General features: G+C 37.4%; 1 protein-coding gene across 4 annotated transcripts; it reads left to right on the forward strand.

The window, feature by feature from the left end:
• Positions 1-200: 200 nt before the first annotated feature.
• Ino80 (chromatin-remodeling ATPase INO80) lies at positions 201-17,260 on the forward strand. 4 transcript variants are annotated; one of them, XM_067356772.1, is made up of 27 exons: positions 201-680; positions 1,256-1,415; positions 1,582-1,661; positions 1,738-1,949; positions 2,026-2,199; positions 2,279-2,575; positions 2,664-2,822; positions 2,915-3,084; positions 3,239-3,455; positions 3,543-3,630; positions 3,736-4,027; positions 4,104-4,306; positions 4,376-4,516; positions 4,587-4,708; positions 5,006-5,298; positions 5,398-5,677; positions 5,762-5,914; positions 5,999-6,242; positions 6,660-6,787; positions 6,873-6,967; positions 8,148-8,220; positions 8,745-8,903; positions 8,981-9,083; positions 9,655-9,770; positions 9,996-10,184; positions 10,406-10,760; positions 15,766-17,260. In XM_067356772.1, the coding sequence occupies exons 2-27, from the start codon at positions 1,282-1,284 to the stop codon at positions 16,203-16,205; spliced, it is 4,917 nt and encodes a 1,638-aa protein (XP_067212873.1). In that variant the 5' UTR covers positions 201-680; positions 1,256-1,281; the 3' UTR covers positions 16,206-17,260. The 4 variants fall into 4 exon arrangements, with proteins under 4 accessions (XP_067212873.1, XP_012221077.2, XP_012221079.2 ...); XM_012365654.2 differs by having other exon boundaries at positions 201-665; XM_012365656.2 differs by lacking the exon at positions 201-680 and adding an exon at positions 699-850.
• The last annotated feature ends 6,802 nt before the right edge of the window (positions 17,261-24,062 follow it).

Below are 24,062 nucleotides of genomic sequence, written 5' to 3' on the forward strand. Positions count from 1 at the left end.
AATTATAAACCAATCCCAATTGAAAATTACTTCTACAAGAATGTTTGAGATAGTCGATTTATTTATTGTTCCCTATTGTTGAATTTAGAATATATCGAAACAAACGTGATACGCATAATGCATTATACAGAAGATAATATTCTAATTACATATCGAATGTAAATATATTTTTACTGCTTACATTTTTTTTTTTTTGCGTGTCATCGATATTACTTTTTCAGGTAATACTTTTAATTGCTAATACTTTCGTTATGATTCACAGCTACGATAAAGCAATGCACATGATAGGAAGGTTAGGATTTATGTTTGAAAATTGATTGCTGCAACATTTGCTGGAAAATAGGCTGAGACTTGGGTCGTGACTTGAAATTATTGTAGATAGATATTATACAAAGTGTCCAGAATCCCGGAGATCGCCAGAAGCTGAGCGTTGAGCACGCTCAGCGCCATCTCCTGAAAACAAAAATGGTGGCGAGCAATATGCCCTATCCCTGCCCTGCTTTAATGGCACGCCAAATGTCTGCGTTCTCTAGGCTTCCTTCTACCATGCATTCCCCTCCGACTGATATATCTAATTTCACTGTGAACAGAGGAAATCGCATTCCAGTAGTAGGCTCTGTTTCGCGTACGAAATAAGTGGGGCCGTGTCTAACCAAAACAAGAAGGTGAAAAGCAAAACTGTTAGCAAAATATTTAGTAAAATTATAACCGCACCAGCTCGATACCGACGTGTCATTTGCCTTATATAATAAAATTAGCCGCACATGATCTCGCATGGCAGTTCTGCGCCCGTATATCGTATCGTCCTTTACTAGAAATACGAAAAATTTCTAAGTATAGTAGCAGCTTAGTAAGAAACATTTTCTGTACCTTGTTATTAAGAAACGGAAAAATGCACGGTTCATTTTGCTATCCTAGTAGATTGCGGTAATGTTCTTCATATCTCATGTAATACACGTTTCTGTAATTAGTTGCACCATAGTTTACAATGTTGAATTATTATTTAATGGTTTCTGCTAGATTTGTATATTTTGGAGAGAAATACTTTATTAATTTGTTTTTTTTGTTGTAATACATTTAATACCTTAATCAGATCAGCTGCCTAATTGTGTCAAGGGTTACTGAACAAATTATCTTTGCATGCTGTAGGAGACTTATATTGATATGTTATCAGTAGTTATACATATATTTAAAAATAAAGTTCCCTTGTTTTAAAATTTTCTTAATTTATTTTAATTACTGTGCATTATTATAGATTGTTGGGTTTGACATAAACTGGTAATGTCTGATAGAGCAAGCATAATGAAGTTGGAAGCTGAAATGGCTGCGCCGCTGCATCTGCAAAGATTAGAACGCAGCCTCAATGTACAGCCTTTCTTAAGGCAAATCAACGATCTCTTTCAAGAACAAGCGAGGTAATAATTTGTATCTATAGTTAATATTAATGCTATTCTACTTTATGACATGCTAGTTATAAGTTGAGTTATTAAAGTTAATGCTATATATCATAATATATATGTGTATATATTATATAAAATATTTGTATATAATATATATCGTATCTCTTTTTCTGTTTTTCAGTGAAGATGACAAATCTGTTTCATCGGAATCTTCTGATGGTTCAGATGCTTACCTTGATAATGTACTTTCTCGGAAAGAAGGTATATACTTAATTTTTTATTTTATTGAAAGTTTTGTATAAGTTAATATTGTTTTTTATATTTATTATTCTTACAGAAACAAGATATAATAAGCTGAGATTGTATAATATGTCAAATGTGGGTGATGAACGTCGCTGGTTACAAGATATTCTGTTAAGTGATTCCTCTGACAGTTCTGCGTCAAGTTCTGATACAGAAAGTCAAGTCACTGAAGAAGATTTTCAAGAGATGTTGAAGTTCCACATATTACGGAAAAAGTTTCAAGGCCGCTTTTATCAGAAACCAGAAGTAAGACAAATAAAATGTGACACAATGAAACGTTATTGTAGTGATTGAAAATATCATGGAATATTATCATTTTCAGAATATACAGTATCAATACTATAGTGCTGGTTTGTTATCAAATTATGATAGATTTCCAGATCATCAAAAGTTGATTGTAGGGAATAAGAAGAAAAAAGAGAAGAAGCCGGACAAAAAAATAATGAAAATTAAGAAAGAAAAAATGAATCGTCATCGTGCATCCGAAGAGTATCGTGTATGTTTTATGTTGCTTTTATACTTAATTATGTTTTATTCTCTATTTATAATTTTATCTTAAAATAATTTATTTTTAGAAAGGAAATTTGGAGGAAGGTGAATGGGGTAAATCAGTTCCTAGAGAGGAAGAGTTAGATGAATCTGAATTAGAAGCTATAATGCGTCATCAACCCCGAGGTAGAGGAAGAAAGAAACATAATACCAAGAGTGTGGAGGTAATGACGATGAGAAGAAGAAAAATATGGGTTATGATGTCTAAGAAGGAATTAGGAAAAGTACAAAGAGCGAAAACCAATAACCATAAAGAAATGCTAATAAGTTGTAAAAAGGTAGCGCAACATTGTATGAAATATTGGCGGCAGAAGGCCATGCAAGTGAGTATAAATTAATACTCAAAGTTTCTCATATATTTAACTTGTGAAATGAAAGTATGTATACATTATTTGCATTCCTATGATTTAGTCGCAAAAAAATATGAAAGAAACTATTTGGAGAGCAAAACGATTGACAAGAGAAATGCAGTCTTATTGGAAACGTTACGATCGGGTTGAACGAGAAACTAGAAAAAGATTAGAAAAAGAAGCTGAAGAGCAACGTAAAATGGATGTGGAACTTATTGAAGTAAAAAGATTTTACTTTCTTATGGGCATATATTTTTATTCTTTTTTAAAACGTTTTCTTATATAGTTTTCTTCATTGCTTTTGTTATATAGGCAAAGCGCCAGCAAAGGAAATTGAACTTTCTTATCACCCAAACAGAACTATATGCTCATTTTATGTCGCGAAAAATAGATAAAACAACATCAGAGGAACAGTCAAGAATCTTAAATCAGTTAGACGAAGAAAAGAATCCCAGACTGATTGGTATTGATGATTATGACAGGTAATTTTGAATGTATACTTTTATTATATAATCTTAAAATTAATTAATTTAATGCGTCTGAGAAATGTTAACCTTAATCATTTTGATTCTCATATTTCAAATGTAAATATATAAAATTATATAGTATAAAAATATAAATATATAAAATGTGCAGTGAAACTATGAAGCAAAAGGCAAAGAGAAATGCTACTGAAGCATTCAACAACGAAAAAGCCAGGACCAAGCAGTTTGATACAGCTGCTGCATCTCAAGAATTGCGTCTCAGTGATACACCTGAGAACTTGGAACACCCTCAGCCTTCAATTTTCAAGGGTAATCTGAAGGGTTATCAATTGAAAGGAATGAATTGGTTGGCAAATTTATATGATCAGGTTTGTAATTATATATCCGATAATGATTATTTATGATTTTCTGTTACACGAATAAATCTTTAAAATCATTTTGTCAAATCTTTTCAGGGTATTAGTGGAATATTGGCTGATGAAATGGGTCTCGGAAAAACCGTACAATCCATAGCATTCTTATGTCACGTCGCTGAGAGATATTGTAAGCATCTACAACTTGACTGTTGCAATTTGATATTTTACGTTAAAGCTTCTAAAAGGAAATAAATCGATAAACGTATATTTTATTGACTATTAATATTTTTAGCCGTTTGGGGACCATTCTTAATTATATCACCAGCTTCCACATTACACAACTGGCAACAGGAAATGGCAAGATTTGTACCCGTATTCAAAGTAGTTCCATACTGGGGTAATCCTCAAGAACGCAAGATATTGAGACAATTTTGGGACACTAAAGACTTGCACACAAAAGAAGCTTCTTTTCACGTGGTGATAACAAGTTATCAATTAGTAATTACGGACTATAAATATTTTAATAGAATAAAATGGCAGTATATGATTTTGGATGAGGCACAAGCTATTAAAAGCACAAGCAGGTATACTATTTTATTTTCTTTTTTTATCGTAGAAAGTATATAAATATTTTTTTTAAATAAATGATTTTTCTTACAGCATGAGATGGAAGTTGTTATTGGGATTCAGTTGTCGCAATAGATTACTGCTCAGTGGTACTCCTATACAGAATAGTATGGCAGAATTGTGGGCGTTATTACACTTCATTATGCCAACATTATTCGATTCACATGATGAATTTAACGAGTGGTTCTCTAAGGATATAGAAAGTCACGCGGAGAATAAAACAGGAATAGATGAAAGTAAGTAATTTGGCACAAAATATATTAAATGGAAAATTAGAGACATTATTATCATAAATTTTATTTTAGAACACTTGTCGAGACTTCACATGATCCTGAAACCTTTCATGTTACGAAGAATAAAAAAAGACGTGGAAAATGAATTATCTGACAAGATTGAAGTGATGGTATATTGTCCGCTTACGACTCGTCAGAAGTTGCTTTATTCAGGTATTTTAATTTTATCTTCTCGAACGTCAGGATCTTTATAGCATTTACAATATATCTGTCTCATTTGCAGCATTGAAGAAAAAGATTCGAATAGAGGATTTACTGCATTATACAGTAGGCGGAGGAGACACTGCATCTAATGACAAAAACTTTACTTCCAACCTAATGAATCTAGTCATGCAGTTCCGAAAAGTATTACATAATTTATAAATATATTTGGTATTTTTTTGCATTTAATTAATTGTCTTCATGTATATATCAACTATTTGATATTAACAATATGTAGCGTATCACAGATTTCTTTACGTTTTATTAAAGCACATTATAGATGTAGAATTTTTTACATTTTGGAAAAAGAAAATATATATACGTAAGTTTTATTTTTCGCTATTGAGAATCTAGACTCTTGTGCGATTATTCTCGAGTTAAAATCGAGTAACTAATTAAAAGTCTGCCTGATTTGTATTAATTATTAATGTCTATTTACAGGTCTGTAATCATCCGGAACTCTTTGAACGCAGAGATGCCAAATCGCCGTTTTTTATGAATACCGAATTTTACAATATGCCTGTCTTATTGTATAACGAAGGACTCTTGCATCTAGCATTGCCATCCAAAGACTATCTGTTGTATAATAGATTGTTTATATTTGCTGCGGAACATATTCACCGTACTCTTCACTGCGACGAAGATTCGCACAAAAACACATTCTCATTTAGCAGATTTCTCAACTTATCCCCAATGGAGTTGAACAAAATGTTTATTGCTGGCACTTTATTTAGGTAAGTGCATAGTGTTGTGAGAGTTCAATTCAGTATTATTATATTAATATCACATTAGAAATGATTACAATTTTTATGAGTGCTTTTATGTGTGCATAGATTATGTCTTATTACGTTGATGGAAAGAAGATTAAAAATGGTACAATACTGGGAAGATTGGAGCGTCGACAACACATCGAGAACACCAGCGAATCAACTGTTTTATTTGCCGAAAAAGATTGATGCCTTGTCGACGACGTTGCAAGATATATTTTTTACGAGGAAAATAATTGAAGGCGAGGCTTTCTACACACACACCACCCATACGATACATTCGATGCCAGAAACTGTTGCGCACAGAATATTGCGTAGTAGTAAAAAAGCCAATCAGCTGATAAAGGTAATTGTATTTTATTTATATAGTACACTTTCGTGTGAACTCCTCTAGTTTGGAGAATATGAAACAGCGTACCTTGATATTTAGTTACAAAGGATACTTCCCACTGGTAAAACGGAGCAAGTGGAAGATTCAAAATTGACTCTACTGCCTGAACATCCGCACCACCCACGGCAGACCATAATGCGTTATTGCCAACAGACAACGATTCCTGCCTTCGTTTGCGATAACAATCCTAAGGTTCGTTACGTGCGCATACATTAGGAACAACATACATATAAAATACAAAAGAAGGATTATTCAATCTGTTCCTTTTAATTGCAGGTTCAAGCTAGTCCGCGAAAATTATATGTTAGTAATAGTTCCGCAGCGTGCGCCTGGAAGAGGCACGAGGAATGTGGCGGTCCGTTTGGTCAACGATTATTATGGCTCGGCTGCGAACGGGCGCTTTCTGCAGAAAAGTCAGACTTTCGTGCTCGCCAAACAACCTCAACATTTTGCTACCGGCCGCAAGGGGGATTATCTGCATGCACTCCTGTTAATGGGTGGTCACACATCATCGTTCCAGGTATGTTTATAAGAGAATAGTGAATAACAATATCAATACAATGTTGATAATTTGGCTACACCAGCTAAATTCCGGCGATTTATTCATTGTATTTCATAAAACACTCTGCCTTTATCTATTTGCTCTCATAGAAAAATTCTCGCCCTGCTTTCTAATGCTCATCTCTATATTTGTGCCGTACACTCTCAATCATGCATACACACACTTATAATATTTTAACAGGTCTCAGTCACGCTTTGATGCACGCTGCACTCATGCAAACAATCATGCTTCAATCACTTTCCACATCCTCACTCATCTCTACTGCTCTCATTCTCTACTCACTCACGCACACTTGTGATTCTAACAAATCCTACAATAATTTATTTAATTAATTATAATTTTATCAGTAAATAAATATAAACTTCGTTATTCTAGATAAACAAACATTGGTAACAGATGCCGGCAAACTTTCCGTATTGGACAGCCTTTTGCGGCGTCTGAAGGAACAGGGCCATAGAGTCCTGATTTATTCTCAGATGACGAAAATGATCGATTTGCTTGAGGTATGTTCATTTATCCGCTACTTAGATCGGGATCTTATGAACTTTTATAAATCTAAAGTCTACATAAATTATTTATTTGTTATAGGAATACATGTATCATAGAAAACACACGTTCATGAGATTAGATGGCTCGTCGAAAATCTCGGATCGTCGAGACATGGTAGCAGATTTTCAAAAGAGGTAATTGTTTCGTTCTGCTTAAACTCAGTGCAACAGTCTTGCGTATTTGTTCAGCAATCTCGCAATACTGCTCGAACAGTGGACAGATAAGGGACTTTGATAGTAAGCGCATATATCTCGAAATCTTGCACATTCTTGTCAATTGCTTACAAGAATACGCTATTAATAATAATAATTTGCTCATTAGAATATCTATCATCCTCAAACAAGTATCCAGTTGCATATTTAAAGCGCGATCGCATGTTTTGTGTGGTTCAGCCGCGCATAACTAAAACATGAATTAATCGCTGAATCGTTCCCACCTTGCAGACAGCTGCAGGTTTTTGAATACACGGAATCCAGAAGTTCTAACGGTGGGCTATTAGGCAATGTGCACTGGCCGTTATGGCCTAAAAAACTTTTATTCGAGTTTTATTTCAATTTTTTGACAATTATATTCCATGTTATTAACATTCTTCTGCGCTAATTCTACGTAACTTGTTATTCATGATATTTATATATTTGTAAAAGTTGTATATTTTAAGAGGTTACAAAAATTATCACGCGGATGAGATAATATTTAAAATGCATTATAAAGCAGGAAATATGAAATCTTTTATTTTTACACAGTTTAAACGGAAAGTTCACTGCTAACATACACGTAACATACAATAGAATATGTTATCTATCGAGTGACAAATCATATATTAGATTGTGCAATAAGTAATTTCATATTTTTCGCATAGATGACATCACTTATGCAGCACTGTAGCGACACCCCCACAGTACATTTAAAAAATCGTGATACGGGTGCAACTTCATTACATTCGTTCAAACGAATATGTTAATCAAACTTGTGCTTTGTCTGACCAAAAAAGGTAGATTTATTGGAAACACACGAAATTACTTATTGCACAACCTAATATTAATCTTTAATTTGATATTGAATTCTGTAAGATGGCGAGTTTAATTTGCTTCAATAATTACTCTGCAACGGCTTCGATTTGCCGTTCTGATTTGCCGTTTTGATTTAGGCCATCTTAAAAATCTTGAACGTAATCGGATCGCGTGCTCGCAATGGAGAATTTCATTCTAGAAATCTTTCAAATGCCAGAACCACGAATTAATTTACATACAAAATGGCCGATGTCGTTGTTCCTTGGCACGGTTGTTGAATCTGTGGGATTGTTTCATGTTTCAGAGCGGACATATTCGTCTTTCTGCTTAGCACTAGGGCTGGCGGCCTGGGAATTAACCTTACTGCGGCAGACACGGTTAGTAATTCTATCTTTGCCTTCCATCACTTTATATCACTTCATGTACTCGTCATCCCGATTTTTAGTTTCTATTTTTTTTCGGCCATATATCCAATCTGCAAATCGTAGATCATGAAAGTTGATACATATATTCAATATTGAACCTCTTGCAAATTTTATTAACTGATGTCAAATTTATAAATTTATTTACAAATGATGCATGATTATGTTATGTCAATTGAGAAATCAATTGAGAAATCAATTGAGAAATCAATTGAGAAGTCAATTGAGAATTGTAAATAATAAATATGATTCCTTTCTGTAAACTCTATAAAAAAAAGAGCAAGTACGAAAGATCCTGATTTTCATTAAGAAATGAAAGATACGTTTACAATAGCGCTAAAGAAAGGAGCGCGCATAAAATTATATCGCGTGTAAAAGCTATCGCGTTGAACAGAGCTAACTTACGCATCGATAGTTATGTATTACAATTTTTTGTATTTGCGGCCGTAATTAACGATGCCGAACGATTAACTTTGCAGGTGATATTTTACGATAGCGATTGGAATCCCACTGTAGACCAACAAGCTATGGATCGCGCCCACAGACTGGGGCAAACCAAACAAGTCACGGTCTACCGATTGATATGTAAGGGAACTATTGAGGAACGAATTTTGCAGAGAGCACGTGAGAAAAGCGAGGTTCGTTTTGCAAACAGCGTTTTACAATCGTGCATAAACGAAGTTAGATATGTGCAAATGAGGCTATTTTGTTGTAGATCCAACGTATGGTCATAAGCGGCGGAAACTTTAAACCCGACACCTTGAAACCCAAGGAAGTCGTGTCGCTGCTTTTAGACGATGAAGAAATCGAAGCAAAATGTAAATATTACTATTTCTTATTATTAATATCTTATTCAATCAAACTCCATTTAAAGTTAATTTGAGAATTCGTTTCGCATTATTTATTTATATTTTGGAATTTTTACAGAAAATTTCTCAATTTTTTATTTCCAAAACTGTAGTTAAATTTTATTAAATTTTTGTTAAACCTACATATATTAGAGATGTGGAAACCACTATATTGGAAAGTTATTTTTTTGTATATCTTGATAAAAAGTTTTTTATTAAATTTAACATTTGACTTATAATTGAAATATATAACAGAAAGCATGATTTGTTGAAAAATCGTGGGAGTAGAGTTTTTATTCACCATAGTCGATCGCTGTATCGTATTCGTACAGTAAAACGCGCATAATATGCACAAATGCGTCGAAAATGTATGAAGAAGCATGAAGAAAACGGGCGATGGGGCCGAAGTGGCCGCGATTAAATTGTGCTCGTTAGGTTATGCTAATGGCCTAATAAGGAATAATAAGAAACGAACGGAGTAACGAACTTGCCGCCGCGTCCTCGGCGTGTAGTATAAGCCTGTACGTCCCGTATATTTCAGACAGCCAACGAAGCGAGGAGAGAAAGCAGCAACGAGCGGAGGAGGCTCGCCTCGAGTCAAACCTACAGCACAAGGAGAGGGACCGGAAGAGGAAGTTAACCGCGCTTCCGGTCAAGGTGAGTCTGGCGCCCTTACACACCGCTATCGGTCGCGTCGCAGATTCTTTTTTTTTTTTTTTCGTCCTTTTGTCGTCCAACTACTGTCGTTTTTTTCTTTCTATCCATTTTTATCAAAATTTATCACAACTTTCACCCAATAGATTTCATACTTGATGAAATTATAACATTAATGTAGGAATCTTTCATTGGTCTCGATTGTATTTCGCAATCTTTACTTTTCAGAACGATGCGAAGAAACCATGTCTAGCGGATGCTAATGGCGACAAAAACAACGATGCCGTTCAAGTTCATCTTAATGAGTTTAAAGCGGCCGCTAATCCGATACAGTCACAGCACCAGAACAATCACCATCAACAGCAATTAGAAAATGTAGATAATTACAGCACACCGACCAGCCCGGCCAAATCAGAAGTACGTCATCGTCTTCATTATCGTTTATCTTACGGATTCGTTATTGTAATATTATTCGATATAGACACATATTCTAAAAACAAAATTAAATCAATCTCAATTTTTTAAAGATATTTTCTGGAAGAAAATACATACAGAAAACGGTTCTCTTGTCGCTATTTAATCATTACATAACGTTACGCGATTATCGATGTTCGTGATATCAATATGATTTCTTGCAGGATGAAACGAGCAACGAAGGACTTGTTGTCGATGTGGATGGTCCAGTGGCAGCTTCCGGCGGAGACTCTCGTGGACAGTCCCGAGGCAATCTCCAATTTGGAGAATCTCCAACCAAGGTCGCCCGGCTCGGACATCAATTCGCCTTCGGTATGGGCGCGAGCGCGCGTATGCGACAATCCGTACGTGGTGCGAGCAAGCGTGGCCGACCGCGCGGTTCTCGCAGAGGTGGACCGATTGGCGGTAAAGGAAGAGGATTACTTCTGGTGCATCCGTCATCCAAAGGTTCCGGCGAAGCGCCATCAACCTTGTCATCGATCGACAGTGGGTCTTCGAGCGAGCAGATGTTACAGCACGGTAAGTATTTGCTTTTGAGATATAGATCTTTGTTGTTCTGTTGATAATAAATAATAGGAAAAATGTAAATAATGGAAAAATAAGTATTCGCTGAAGTGGTCAAAATTTAATTTTTAACGTCTTTCTTTTTTTTTTTAATGATTGGTTTACGATTTATCTAAAATTTGAAATTTTGATGCTTGACGTTTGAAATTTATTTATTATACCGCATAAATAATTGAAGAAAATAAGATTTATGGAGAATTTATGACCAGAAAATTACTTTATATTTTTAATTTCATTAGCAATTAATCAAAAATTCAGGAAACTTCCTGCGCATATTAACATGTAAAGCAGTTTTATACGTTATTTCGATACGTGCTGTTACGTGCTACGGACAGATACATCACGCTGATAACCATTTTCGCGCTTATTAGCGCCTGTATGCGTGCGACGGCACAATTTGTATAAATATTGAACAGCTGTGATCGCGGTATATCCACTCTCTATCGACCGTTATACGACACACGCGTTTATGCAGTCATTGGACCGCTCGTAATCGCGCTCGTTTCCAGCTTTATTAAGGCCGATTGTATCGGACGGAACTGTTTTCGCAGTGCGCAAAAGAGAATGTTTATTATTAATATCGCCGCAACGCGAACTATCGCCAGCGAATTCATCGCTCCGCTTCCGCTAATGCCATCGAGATAACAATGTCGAACGGCGAAACGAAAACAAACGGTAACAAAACAGGATTATTCGCGAGCGAGGGACGCGAGCGAGGGAACGACGCGATTTAAAAGCTTACTTTGGGAAAAAATGACTTCTCTTGCGGTCCGCGCCAATCGATACGCCGTTAAGCCCGCCGCCTGTCCTTTTCGTATGTCGGGATCGGCCCCCCCTTCCACCCCCCCTTTGCTGCACCCACGGTGCTATCTTTCGCCCGAGCACTTGTCCGGGTTCTCAGGGGATTTTGCGGTTCGCGAGAAGAACGCCCTGTGGGTCCATTGCCGGCCCCATCGTCGCGGCCCCATCGTCGGCTTCTGTCGAAATTCCCTCGCGAGCACATGTGCAACCACGAGTGTCGAGGGGGGTAACAGTTGGCGCTCCTCCACGGGACGCCCTTAGAGACATCCGCCTCCCTCTGAAATTTCTCCGTGACTCATTCTCTGCGAGTCGTTTTGCAAAAGCTCCGGGCTTGGTCGCGGGGGAGAGCCGGTTGAAACATTTGTCGCGCAGCACAAGTGTATTGTGCTGCGCGGCAGAGAAATCTGCCAGTCATGGGAATTGCGTAAACAGAATTTCGGGTGGAAAAAAAGTTGTGCGAAATTAAAAGACAACACTCCGTTTATTAATAATAAAGTAGATAATGATAAATCTTGTATTACGTTAGATTGTTTGTGTGTGTGTGTGTGTGTGGAAAAGTTTTTCAAGTTATTTTTCTCTACGACAATGATATTTAAAATTATTTGACGAACATGTGTCCAAACTCTTGCGGAATTCTCTCCCGAAACGTCTTGTATTTAATAAAATACTCAATTTTACGTGGCACGAGAATGCAGAATAATAAAATTTTAACAACGTAGACATCGAAATGTAGCGTCGAAATGGGCTCATCGTTATCGCATTAATTAGAGAAAGGAGTAGTTCGATAAGGCGACCTCACGCAACACCACGTGAACCGTGGGCACGGAATGAACGCACACACGCGTGCCGTCACGCCCGTTCTCGCGCTACGTACGCAAGAAAAAGGGGTCGGTCTCTCTCACTTGTCGCCGACTGGAAGACGAGCGGACAATAGCAGATGCGGAGCGAAGGCGACAGCTGCGATCGATGCTCTTAGGTTTTTGGAACTCGCGTATCTTTCTCTCTCTCTCTCTCTTTTTCTTCTTTTTTATCATTACTTTTTTTTTGCACATTTTCTTCTCTCCTGCTTTGTCCTCCTCTCCATTAGTTATCGCGTTATCGAGATGCTTTAGTCCACTTTATCCGTTATTTCTGCTGATTATAAGTTACATTCCGTTTATGTCGGTCGAATCTGGTTGGGAAAAGTAAAACGTGATTTTATTTCAGCGTCGACAGAATTTTGTTTCTTCCGCACTGACAGCCGCGGTCGGTTCTTCACGCCTAATTTTGTATATTAATTTATTTATATCGAAATACGAATTGTTGAGCAATATCTGTCGACAGATTCGTCTTTTCCAAATAACCTATCGTTCGATTCAGCATGGTCTATCACGAATTCCAGATGCGATCGTAATACCTATCAGTTGCATAATCCCGACATCTAATTTCCCTTGTCGTTTCGCGAAGTCGAATAAGAAAGAAAGAAAGAAGCGGCTCGTATAGAGTCGGGAAAATTATGTAGACATTGTAAGGGGTTGAATGTTGTCGATTCGTGCCGTGCCTTACCGTACCTTACTGTGTCATCCAGTCTCGACCCTCTCGAATATCATATTTTCATACCGCCACGCAGGAAGTGAATGATGTAATATCATATTTCCCTGATTCTATTCATAATTAGCCTGTAATTGCAATTATGTATTAATGCAAACATTAACGTGGGACGTGTAGATCGAGAAAGAATGCATTGAAATCTATAGCACTGTCTTTAAGTGTAAAAGCATGTTTATATCGTAATTATATTCTAATGAGTTTGGCACATTTTAATTTTAGATAATAAAAAATAATTTTAGATAAAGATTTCAATTTTGAGCGCATCGAAATCTGGTTTTTAATTGGATAGTATTTTTTTTCTTGGTTTCACAGTAATGTAACATTGTATTCTGGAGACTGTAAAATCAGCGTCCTTATCGAAACGCACGTAATTAATAGGTTCATTTAATTGGATTTAATGGGTGGAAAATTTCTGGTAGGTCCCTGCGATATCCTGTTGAGCAACGCGATTATCTCGATTTCCGATCTCGAACTTGTCCGGAGCCTAAGTGTTCCAGACTAGTCGAACGTGAGGGTAGAAGATAAAGTATATGGCGGTGGAGATGGCTCGGTTCGCACGGCTGAGATACGGTAGGATAGGACGAGGCAAGGATACAGCGACCTGGACCATCGGCATTCCGCCGATCTCCTCGTTCCAGCTGTCTCGAAAGTTTTACCTTTGCTTCCAGAAGATTCTGTCCGTAGTCGTTCGCTTCTTTTATTACATAAAAAAAGATTGTACAAAAATGATTGTAAATTAATTCATAAAAGTTTCGTTTAAATTGCACGGACGGTTAAATACCAAGGAATTAAATACCGAATCTTGTTACGCCACAGACATATCATAACGGCTAATTTCATTCGTCTGCATTAATACAAAGCACTAATACATCATTCCATTAGCTTTCGTTGTATTACGGCTATCCACGCAATTTCGCAATTTGTCAATCAGACTTCTATCAACGGGCGTGATTTCCACAACAACCGACGGAACCAAATTATTTTATAACTTTAATGCTTACGTAAATAAATACTTTTTCATCATTTTATGAGATTCTAAATTTAGTTTTATAGCGGCAATAACAAATATTAGCAGAAATAAGGTCCAAAAAGAAGGACGGATGTCCGGTCGCAATAAACTTTATCAAATATTGAAAAAAGTAATATCGAATAATCGATGTAAATATAGATTCTGTAAAATCTCTAAAATTGTTTGCGCCTTGACATTTTTTTGTAGTTTTTTTTTATTTTTGTGGTCTTTTTTTTCAAAATTTAGTGCTGAACATTCGATTCCTGCGTTTGACGATCGAGATATCAAAATATTCCGATTTATTGTTTTACGATATGTCAGGAGATCATTCTAGACTTTCTTACAAAGCACTTTTCCCAACCAATGCAATTTGTATGATGATTCACGTGTGGAATTTTTCGAGCGCATTATCGCGTTCGGCGGAAGTTTGAGAGCTGACGGGAGTTCAAGATAGACACGCGTTTTTACGTTTTCCTCCCTTCAACCATTTTCTCGAGTGTCCTCTTAGATCCGTACTGTCTGAAGAGTCTCCTTGAACGACCGAATGCGTGCCGCAGAATGCCAACGAGGCGGTGAGATAAAGGCGAAGAGACCGCAAAGGACAAAATGCGAGATATCTTCGCCGAAGGGAGCACTGAATTGCACATCGCGTCCTGTCAGAAAAGTCCCCTCGAAAAAACTTCTTTTCGATAACTTGAGCGAAAGCACTTTTCCATCGTGAAGCACTTTCCAGGCATTTATTATGCGTCAATTAAAATAATCTTATAAAATGTTTTTATACTTCTTGATTTTCCGTCTTTAACTTACGATGTCTTGAGATTTCATCATTAAATTTGATGGTAACATTTTCTTGATATTTAAAAAACGTCACATTTTGTGTATCTAAAAAAAAAAAAAAAAAAAAACAATATTTGACGCATTCAGCGTGATGCAGTAATTTTTGTTCTCTGGAATGAATTTTTTTATTAAATTATCTGTTAATTATCCTGCAAAATAATATAGTACAGGCACGTCAATTAAATTTTTGATAATGGAAATTCTTTTTGTAATATATAGTTCGACAATGTTAATTTTTATAATTGAAATTTGTTTCGTGGTGTTTAACGTAATAATTACAGTCTTTTACTTGCTAGCTGGCCAACACTTTGGCGATCCGCAAGCCTCGGGTATGCCCTCTCTCATCGCAGGGCCACATCGCGCAGGATAACCGGTGAATAACCGATTAACTGGTCGAACCAGTCGACGTTAAACTCGGTATCGTAGTGCCCTCGCATCTGCTCCGTCGTGATCATAAGCGTTACAGTTACGTCCACCCTGCCGGCATCTGATTATTCCAATTAGCACTGTTCTCGTTGTCCTGATAAATCTTAGACAATGTGCAATATGCAATTAATGAAATAAATTTTGATATACGTGCACGAAATGTCCGATGAACGCTACAAACATCGATTTTACCTGGACACATGATTTATCAAGCGAGATTGAAGTGATCGTTACGCAGCATCGAGAGCACCGGAAAATTTCTAGTTAAATCATTTAGAAAATTTTTTCATGTTCAAGGGATGCACGGGATGTCAGAGCCCGCCGACGGCGACGGCCCCAGCACGGTTGGCCCTCTCGGTCCCGTGGGTACTCTGATTCCGTTATCAGGACGTGGCGGTGTCGCGGGGATTCGACGGGGTCCAGGCAGACCGCGGCTACGACCGACCGGACCCGGCCATCAGGGCTATCGCTCGTCCAGTCATCATCACGGTAAGAAGATCCAGAAAGCACTGCCGGTGCCCATCAGGTCTCATCAAGGAACCGTGAGTGTCGCGAGCCAGCAGAAGGCGACCTCATCGTTGTCGCAGCAACGTCCCGGCGTTTCGTCATCTTCGGCTGCGGCTGTGAACTCGAAGTCGCTGCTGCCGTCATCATCGTCATCGTCGTCGTCGTCGTCCTTGGTGGAGCCACGACCTTTTGGATTCTACACGCAGCAATCGCATGCAGGATCATCGTAGTTTTGCTTAGAACGAAAGAACGATCTAGTTTCAAAACATTGATGAGATGTTCGAGATGTTTTCTTCTGCCAAGTGTCGAAATTCGTCGCTGAATTATCGAGCGATAATCGAGCCACGAGTTCGCAGGAAGGTGCGCATCAGCAAAACAGTGTAAGTAGTGCTTTTCTGTTCACGGATCGCTCGAATTCCGCACGCCGCGTCCCGGCAAGTTTCAGACTCAATTTCAAATGTTGTATATTTATTGTGCATTGTGAGAGTTGGACTTTTTCAGTGATGACTTTTCAGTGACTCAAGTGTGCAGTATGATTAATATTTCGTCGCTCCCCGTCGTCTCTTGTCCTAAATTGTAATTACATGTGGCAGGAAGCAGCGTTGACAATATTGTTATAATTATGATTGCACTGCAATTATATTTATTTCACTTATTTATAGCGTAGGAACAAATTTTGTGGCATAGAGCTCAGACAAAGATAAGCGTTAGAAAATTATCGATCGATATCATCGATGTAAAACTAGGTACTTAATTCGAGTTCTGTCTCTGAATTCGTTTTCTGGATGTTACAGCGACTCACATTGTTTTTTCAATTTCGATTCGAAAGGTGCGAGAAGGAAATTTTTATCGGACACTTCATCGTTTGCTGCGCGAATGACACGGATGAATTCTCAATCGATTGACTCAATTCCACATGATGGTCATGTGCTAGTTCTTGATTTTATTTTAATTGTGCTACACTTTAGTTAATCAACACGACGTCGTGCGCGCGCGCACGCGGCAACGCCGAATTCTGACGATGATCATCGACAGATTAAATGTCTGGCAGGTTTGTCGAGGAGAAGGTCGCCACACATCACTTTTCTCTTTTTTTTTTTTTTTTTTCATCGATTGCTCTCTCAGCATCATTGTACATTGTCATTAACTATAGCATTATTCCGTCACTAGACTCGGCTAGCCGATATTTTTTATGCATGTTATGAAACGTCGTTAGGCCAGTTCAATTTGTAAAAGAATAGTATTTATATTAGCAATAAACTGACAAAAATTCAATCTTCATAAATGCTTTCAATTAATATTAAATAAGGGATAATTAGTTTCTATTCCGCGCTGCTGTTACTCTCGATTATTCTCGAAGAATATGCAAAGGATCGCTGGCGAGAGTGTGAGCGTAGCAGGAGGAGGACGCAAGGATTCTGTACGATAATGACTGATCAACGAAGCGACGTCCAAAAGCTGGAAGTGCTGGTTAATGGCGCGAGTGTGCAGCTGTCGGTGGAGCTCGCGTCATCATCTGCGTGATTGGGATCAAGCTGAACGCGAGGAATCCTTCGTGACTCTATCTGATCGCACGACTCGGACTCCCATGCGTAGTATATTTTGCGAATTAATTAGCGAATATCCCTTTCCCGTCTGTCTAAATCGATTAGGGGGGTCGATCGATTTTCGTCGGAATCTTTTGAAAGCGGCGATTAAAAAGTACGCGAAACAATATTGTTGCATGTATCGACTTGATAATACGAAATTTATTTAATTAATTTGATAATATGTATAAGTTGTCTAATTTCTTAGGATATATTAATATAAGGAATTAATATTTAATTAATTTGATGATGTTTGTCGGTGTTATCTAGTTGTTTTGTAGTAGAGTTTTCAGATGTGCGATATAATATTTGGATTTTCACTCTGATTTTATTTCAATTTGTTTTGTAATAAGTGAGTGTAATTTGACTCACGGCGTATCGGCGCATATGCCTACCGGTTTTGCGTCAACAATAACAATAACAAGTAACAAAGGAGTACCAACAGGAGCTTCAATGAAAGGTGGACTCTTGCGCGCCGACATAATTGCAACGCCCGCATACCTCAGGTCGTCAGCTTCTATCAAGTCAAGGTCAAGGTCGCTATTGTGGATAAGCACGGATCCCGCTATTTAATGGCATCCAAAAAATCGAGTGAGTATTGCAAAAGGGAACAGAGTGAGAAGAAGGAAACAGAGGATGCGATAGGGGCAAATGCTGGGAAAAATGTTATTATTACAACGTTTAATATCGTTGTGTTTTTTCTTCTCGCTACAGCAGTGATTATAGATGCATAATATCTGACTATCGTCATCTTAGAATGCATAGAAATTATACACAAATTAGTTTCCAGCCTCGATTAACTTTAACCGACGGTTAAAACTTGTCGACAAAGTTGGCAAAATTCTTAAACTTTTCTCGTTTGATGATATTTCATTCTTCATGCCAGCAATTATGTCGACAAGTTTTGTTAAAGTTAATCGACGCTGGGAATAGTCAGCTCTATATCGAATATTGCGGTTTTTGAAAAAGAAAAGAAAAGATTGCTTAGTGAATAAGTCATTCGATAATTTTGGAATAACAAAATCGAATCAACCTTTGATTCAGGTAATAATTAGTCTTTATGTATCTAAGGTCATTCGTTATTTATACATCTACTGATCGCGTCGCGCGCTGTCACGCAAGGAAAGAGCCAGGACTCGCTTCGTGAGGACCGAGACCTTGCGCTGCACCTGCTGCTCTCAGGTGTACGCGAGCGCGTCTTTTATCCGAGCGCGATCTCGGTGCATCTCTTTCCTTCTTGTTCTTTTGTGTTGCACGCCGTATGTACCGCGAGCTCGCCACCTTTATCACCGTCTCTCCTCTTCTCCGGCCGTCCTTCCTCGTCGAATTTGGTATGGGCACGCGTAGCATCTTCCGCGAATCTTTCGAATTTTTCATCGTCCAAAGCATATTACAACGAATGTCAGGATTATCGATATAACTATTGAACGATTGTTCTCGTCTGTTTTTATCTATCACAGTATATCATGAGTTATTCATTCGTTCAATTTTACATGAAGGAATGATTGAATTTTTCTACCGTAAAATTTGTTTCACCTACTTACTTCCATATTATTTTTTTATTTATACTTATGAGTTTGTGTATTTTTAATTCAATTTAATTTACATTTGATATAAATTGTGTATTTTAATATAATGTTTGAATCTTGCGCACTTTTAGATCTTCAGGGACATCGCTGCATTTTTTGCATCTGCACACGATGCAGCTTTTTTACTACAGCTTGTTTTTTTTATTGTGGGTATCGGAAATACTCAACAGGTTTAACTGAATGAATATATATTTATTAGTTGCTCCGTGAAAAATAAATATGTAATGTTATTAATATTTCAGCGGAATTATCGATATTGCTTCTCTCGAGTGAACTCATTCATGTATCGATCATTCGAATATATGACGACTATAACGATGAGTTGTGATCATATCGGAATAATGCCGCGTGTCGTTTTAAATTGCTCGGTACATCTGGGTGGTTAATTAACTCTCGAGCAGCAATGAGATCGATACGCGATCGGGGGACAAATCGTGACTTGAACTTGACAGTCGCAGGTGCGAGTCGCGAAACGAGTTCCTTCAAGGTCATTGTCAACCTGGTCGCATTTCCGGTTATTCTTCGCTTCGGGATGTTTAAATAAAATTGCTAATTAATATGCAGCTAAATTTCTTTCGCAATATAAATTTATTTCTCTTGCTTGCCGATTATTAAATTTGTTCGATTTTAAGAAAGGAAAGAAAGAAAATAATTGCGAGGAAATATTGCTGCGTATTGTAATTGCGCGATTTCTTGCTAAAATTAAATTATCAATTTGTGCGTCTACAGAACAACATCGTGCACGCATATTTATTAGATGCTTATTTTTTTTATTCAAATTATTTGAACAATTCTAATATTTATCATATATTACACGTTATATTACACACACAAACACACACACACACAATATGTATTATCATTTAAGTCTAGTACTGAAATCACGACTTACTGGTTTGTCATATTGTTTTTCAGTTAACTTCTCACGCGATGGCCGTTTGATTAAACGCGATAAGTGACAAAAATGATTTATCCTAACAACGACGGTTTCTTTCGTGTCATGAATGCAGCGGCAACCGAATGGCACAAACGTATCTGCAGGGGAATCAACAGGTAAGTCGCTGCTAGCGAAATTTAGTATCCCTCTCTTCGACGACGCCAATTTAACCAATTAACGCCAATTATTTCGACTACGCAACTGTAACCCGTTAATTTACGATTTCCAACGTGTGGCCCATTTCAACATTTCGCGTATCAATGTACGTTGCATCATGTGAATCAATCATCGTCAATAAATGATTGATTATTGCGAAACCATTGAAGAGAGATACAACTCATTTTTCGCGTTCTTTTCACCGAAGAAACGTAGCTTATTTCCGTTCGTGTCTTTGATTTCAAAATTCTTTCGCAAGAGGAATGCGAATTAGATTCGAAATCACTTTAATTAATTGTCTTCTTGTGTAAATTCGATCCTCGAAATTACAATGTCCTTGGGAGCGCATGTCTCGCTTTTAGTTCGTAACGTTCGATGGAATAATTTGGCATACGCGCGAGGCTGTAATTAGACGGATAATTACACAATTAGGAATTAATATGGTGCGCGTATCCCTGCGCTCTTCCTTCGATTGCATCGGCAGGTAAGCAGTCGGCCGTGCGAGCGAGCGAACGGGCGAGAGCGTTCGTTCTCGAACATCGTCGTCGTCGTCGTCGTCGTCTATGCCAATTAGGCGCAGCGGCTGGTTGCCACGAAATTAAAGCTCTCATTTTTCGGCGTGCGAACGTACGAAATTAGCGGAGCGAGACGCGAAACCGACCCGCGTGCTCCCTTCGTGGCACTTTCGACTCGCGAATGTGGCTCATGATGCACCCGATATAAGCTCCGACTTCAAGAACAGAGTAAAAAATATCTGTCTGTGTCGGCTTCGTGCGTTTTTCTTAACTTATTTTATGCGAATGAACAGAAATATTTTAAACCTGTAGGATTTCTGTAAGAATACAATATTTCGTCATTTCTTGGCTCGAAACAAAATTTTTAGCAGCCGATATAATCTTGAAAAAGAGGAATTTTATATAATATCTTAATTTTATATGCGCCAGTGATTATAAAAATGAGCTAAATCAAATATTTCAATTTTAAACTATTTTTCAAAAATGGCTTTAATTGAATTTTTCAAGATTCTTAGCGTAGTCCACCTTTACTGATCACTGGCACATATTTTAATTTAAGATATGTTGATTAAATTCAGCACTTTTAGTAGCTTATTAAAAAATTGACTCGAAATTGCTTCATTAAACAAGTAACAAGACAGAATCCAAAAATACATACGATACGTGCTTCCGACAAATTATGAATTCAGGCGTGTATTGTTAAATGTGTTCACGTGAAACAAGTTCAGCGCGTTCGCACTTGAAAAAAAAAAAAAAAAAACACGTTGCTTACTGTCGCCATGAGACAATTAACGACATCGTTAGGGCCGCCATCACGAAATAAATATGCGCGGGTTTTTGTGCGTAGAAAGACGCTACGTGTGGGTCAATTAACGGCATCGTTAAAACATCAGGACTGCGTAATCGTGAGACACGCATGAAAATTTGTGTGAAAAGAAATCAAGATATGTTTCCATCTCTCTTTTTCTCTCTCTCTCTCTCTCTCTCTCTTTCTTTTCTTTTACACAGTATTATTTACACGCATGCTAATGTCGTCTTGTCCTCAAAACACATGTTGCGACGTTTGATATTATATTTATTTTCGGAGGAAGTAAAATTTGTTTGGTGAAATAATATCCATTTTTGGTAAACCGGAGAAAATAAATAATTGATTTCGAAAGAAAGGAAATTTCGTGTAACACATCTTAATCTTTTTCTTATTTAATATCTAATTAATGAGGGACCTGTTGATAAATTCAAAATATAGGATCGTAATATGTAAGATAAAAAATTATTGATTTAAAAAAAGAAAGAAGAAAGTCGTTGTCGTCGTCGTCGACGTTTCGAAAGCGAGAAAATTTAAAACAATTTGCGAGCTTACTTAATTAAATTTAATCAGATTTTTATCGAAACTGTAATACCTTGGATGATCCTCTACATCGATTTTTTCTTAGAAATCTACAAGCGAACTTCACAAGGTAGCTATTTTCATAATTACTAAATATCTTGGTAATTAAATCACAGGCTGCATTTAAATGTGAAATTGTATGTAAAACAGTCTTTGCAAATTACAGAGCTATTTTGCTCCAGTACGGAACCCTTCAATTTTTGGCGTACGTAATTTCGCGTAGGAACATTTCTCAAGTGAACTTGAAACTTGCTTTCTGCAGTATCTCGCTCGCAGTATAGCCAGGCGAGGTCTAAGGATGTCGTCGGGCGAGTCGGGCGTCGGTGGCGGCGAGGCACCGAGCGTGCTTCCTGCTGCTTGACCGGAAGTCGCGAGTCAGAGGCTCGGCTCTACGTAGGCGTTACGCTTCCTTACGCGTATCTATACCGTCTCGCTCCTAGTTTCTGCTGCCAGTGCTCGCCCGCTACTGCCCGCTTGAGGGATCGTGCCGAGCCTCAAGGACATCGCTGGATTAGTCGGGATATAGTATCGCGTTTCATTCATGATCCTCGAACTTTGAAAGATAGGGATTCGATTAAATAGAGAGTCTTCTTCTTCGATTTAGAATTCGATCTTTTTAAAATTTGTTTTAATTTTAATTATCAAGATATTTAATAACGCGATACAACAGACAAAGATAGTTGACGTACACTAAATTACACAAACGATAAAAATATTTAATTTTCACTGCAAAAATACAATATATTGCTGTTAATTATATAACAGAATTCTATTTTGCACTAAGCATTGCTACTTGATGTTTTATTAACATATTTAATATCAATTTTAATGAAACGCAATAACAGAACAATTAAATTTAAAAAATGATATAAAAGGGGAATAAACGAAAAATATGTAATTAATTATGTTTTTAGCTTAGCGCCAGAGAAATTGAATTTTGTTCACTATTTTGTTTACTTTGCGCGAAAAAATTTTTCAGTAATAATTGAAGCATTAAAAAAAACTAATAATCCGACTTTCTGCGACGCGTTTCGAGAAAAACGATTTGTCGTCATTCGGTTTTCTTCTCGGATAGCTTTATAATTCAGTGCGGAAACATAATAGAAGAAAATCGCGCAGTCATAAATCGGCGTGACGTTGATATTTCAACCAATCAACGCTTGTTCTTCAGTCTTGATGGTTTCTCCTTAATGTTAACTCGTTACCTTACCGTCGGCATGAATATAGAACGAAGGGGAATGCCACGAAGGTGGCCTCAACCGTACATCCGGATGATATAAATGAGAAGCTCAACTTCCTTGGTAGCCGATATTGTGTTAAGAGAAATTTCTACAATCGTGAAAAGATTTTTCGACAGTTCGTAGCCGATTTTTTCTTACGCAAATTTGTTCTTAATATTTTATTCTAAATATTCTAATTGATCGTAAAGTTCTCTTCAATTAAAATCTATATAAAATCAAATTGAAAATATAATTTTGTTATTTATTTGAATATGTAAAGCTTCCTAAATTCTTAAACGGTTATAAAATGAAACTGCAATTATAAAACATGAGAATTTACGAGAACCTTTTTTATTTCGAATATCGTGTTCTAATAAAGTGTCGCATCTTCGTGGTCGCATCAGACAAGAACTTAAAATGTACGATGAATTGGAGAAGGACGAACTCGCTGAAGTTCTAATACATAATCAGTTCGTGTCAGCTCGTGCGAGGGAAAGGGACGAAAGCGATGCGCGCGACGAAATCGTACGAAAGAATAATTTCTCCTGTCAGACTACTTCGTGGCTTGGAAGAGAATTATCTTTCGGTCCGTGCACTCGACGGGGAACCTAATTTCAGTCTTCCTGTCATGGGAATGTGCGCACCCCGTATTGTGATCTGAAACACGTAGCGCGATCCGAGAATAACAGTCGCTACG

This window comes from Linepithema humile, chromosome 6, assembly GCF_040581485.1.
Source record: "Linepithema humile isolate Giens D197 chromosome 6, Lhum_UNIL_v1.0, whole genome shotgun sequence".
In the NCBI taxonomy this organism is placed as follows: domain Eukaryota; kingdom Metazoa; phylum Arthropoda; class Insecta; order Hymenoptera; family Formicidae; genus Linepithema; species Linepithema humile.

Coding starts and splice junctions, on each gene's coding strand:
- Ino80 (XM_067356772.1), top strand. CDS start 1,282: ATGTCTGATAGAGCAAGCATAATGAAGTTGGAAGCTGAAATGGCTGCG. Junction 5,299..5,397: donor ATTGCTGGCACTTTATTTAG/GTAAGTGCATAG, acceptor ATGTGTGCATAG/ATTATGTCTTATTACGTTGA. Junction 9,084..9,654: donor TGAAGAAATCGAAGCAAAAT/GTAAATATTACT, acceptor CGTATATTTCAG/ACAGCCAACGAAGCGAGGAG.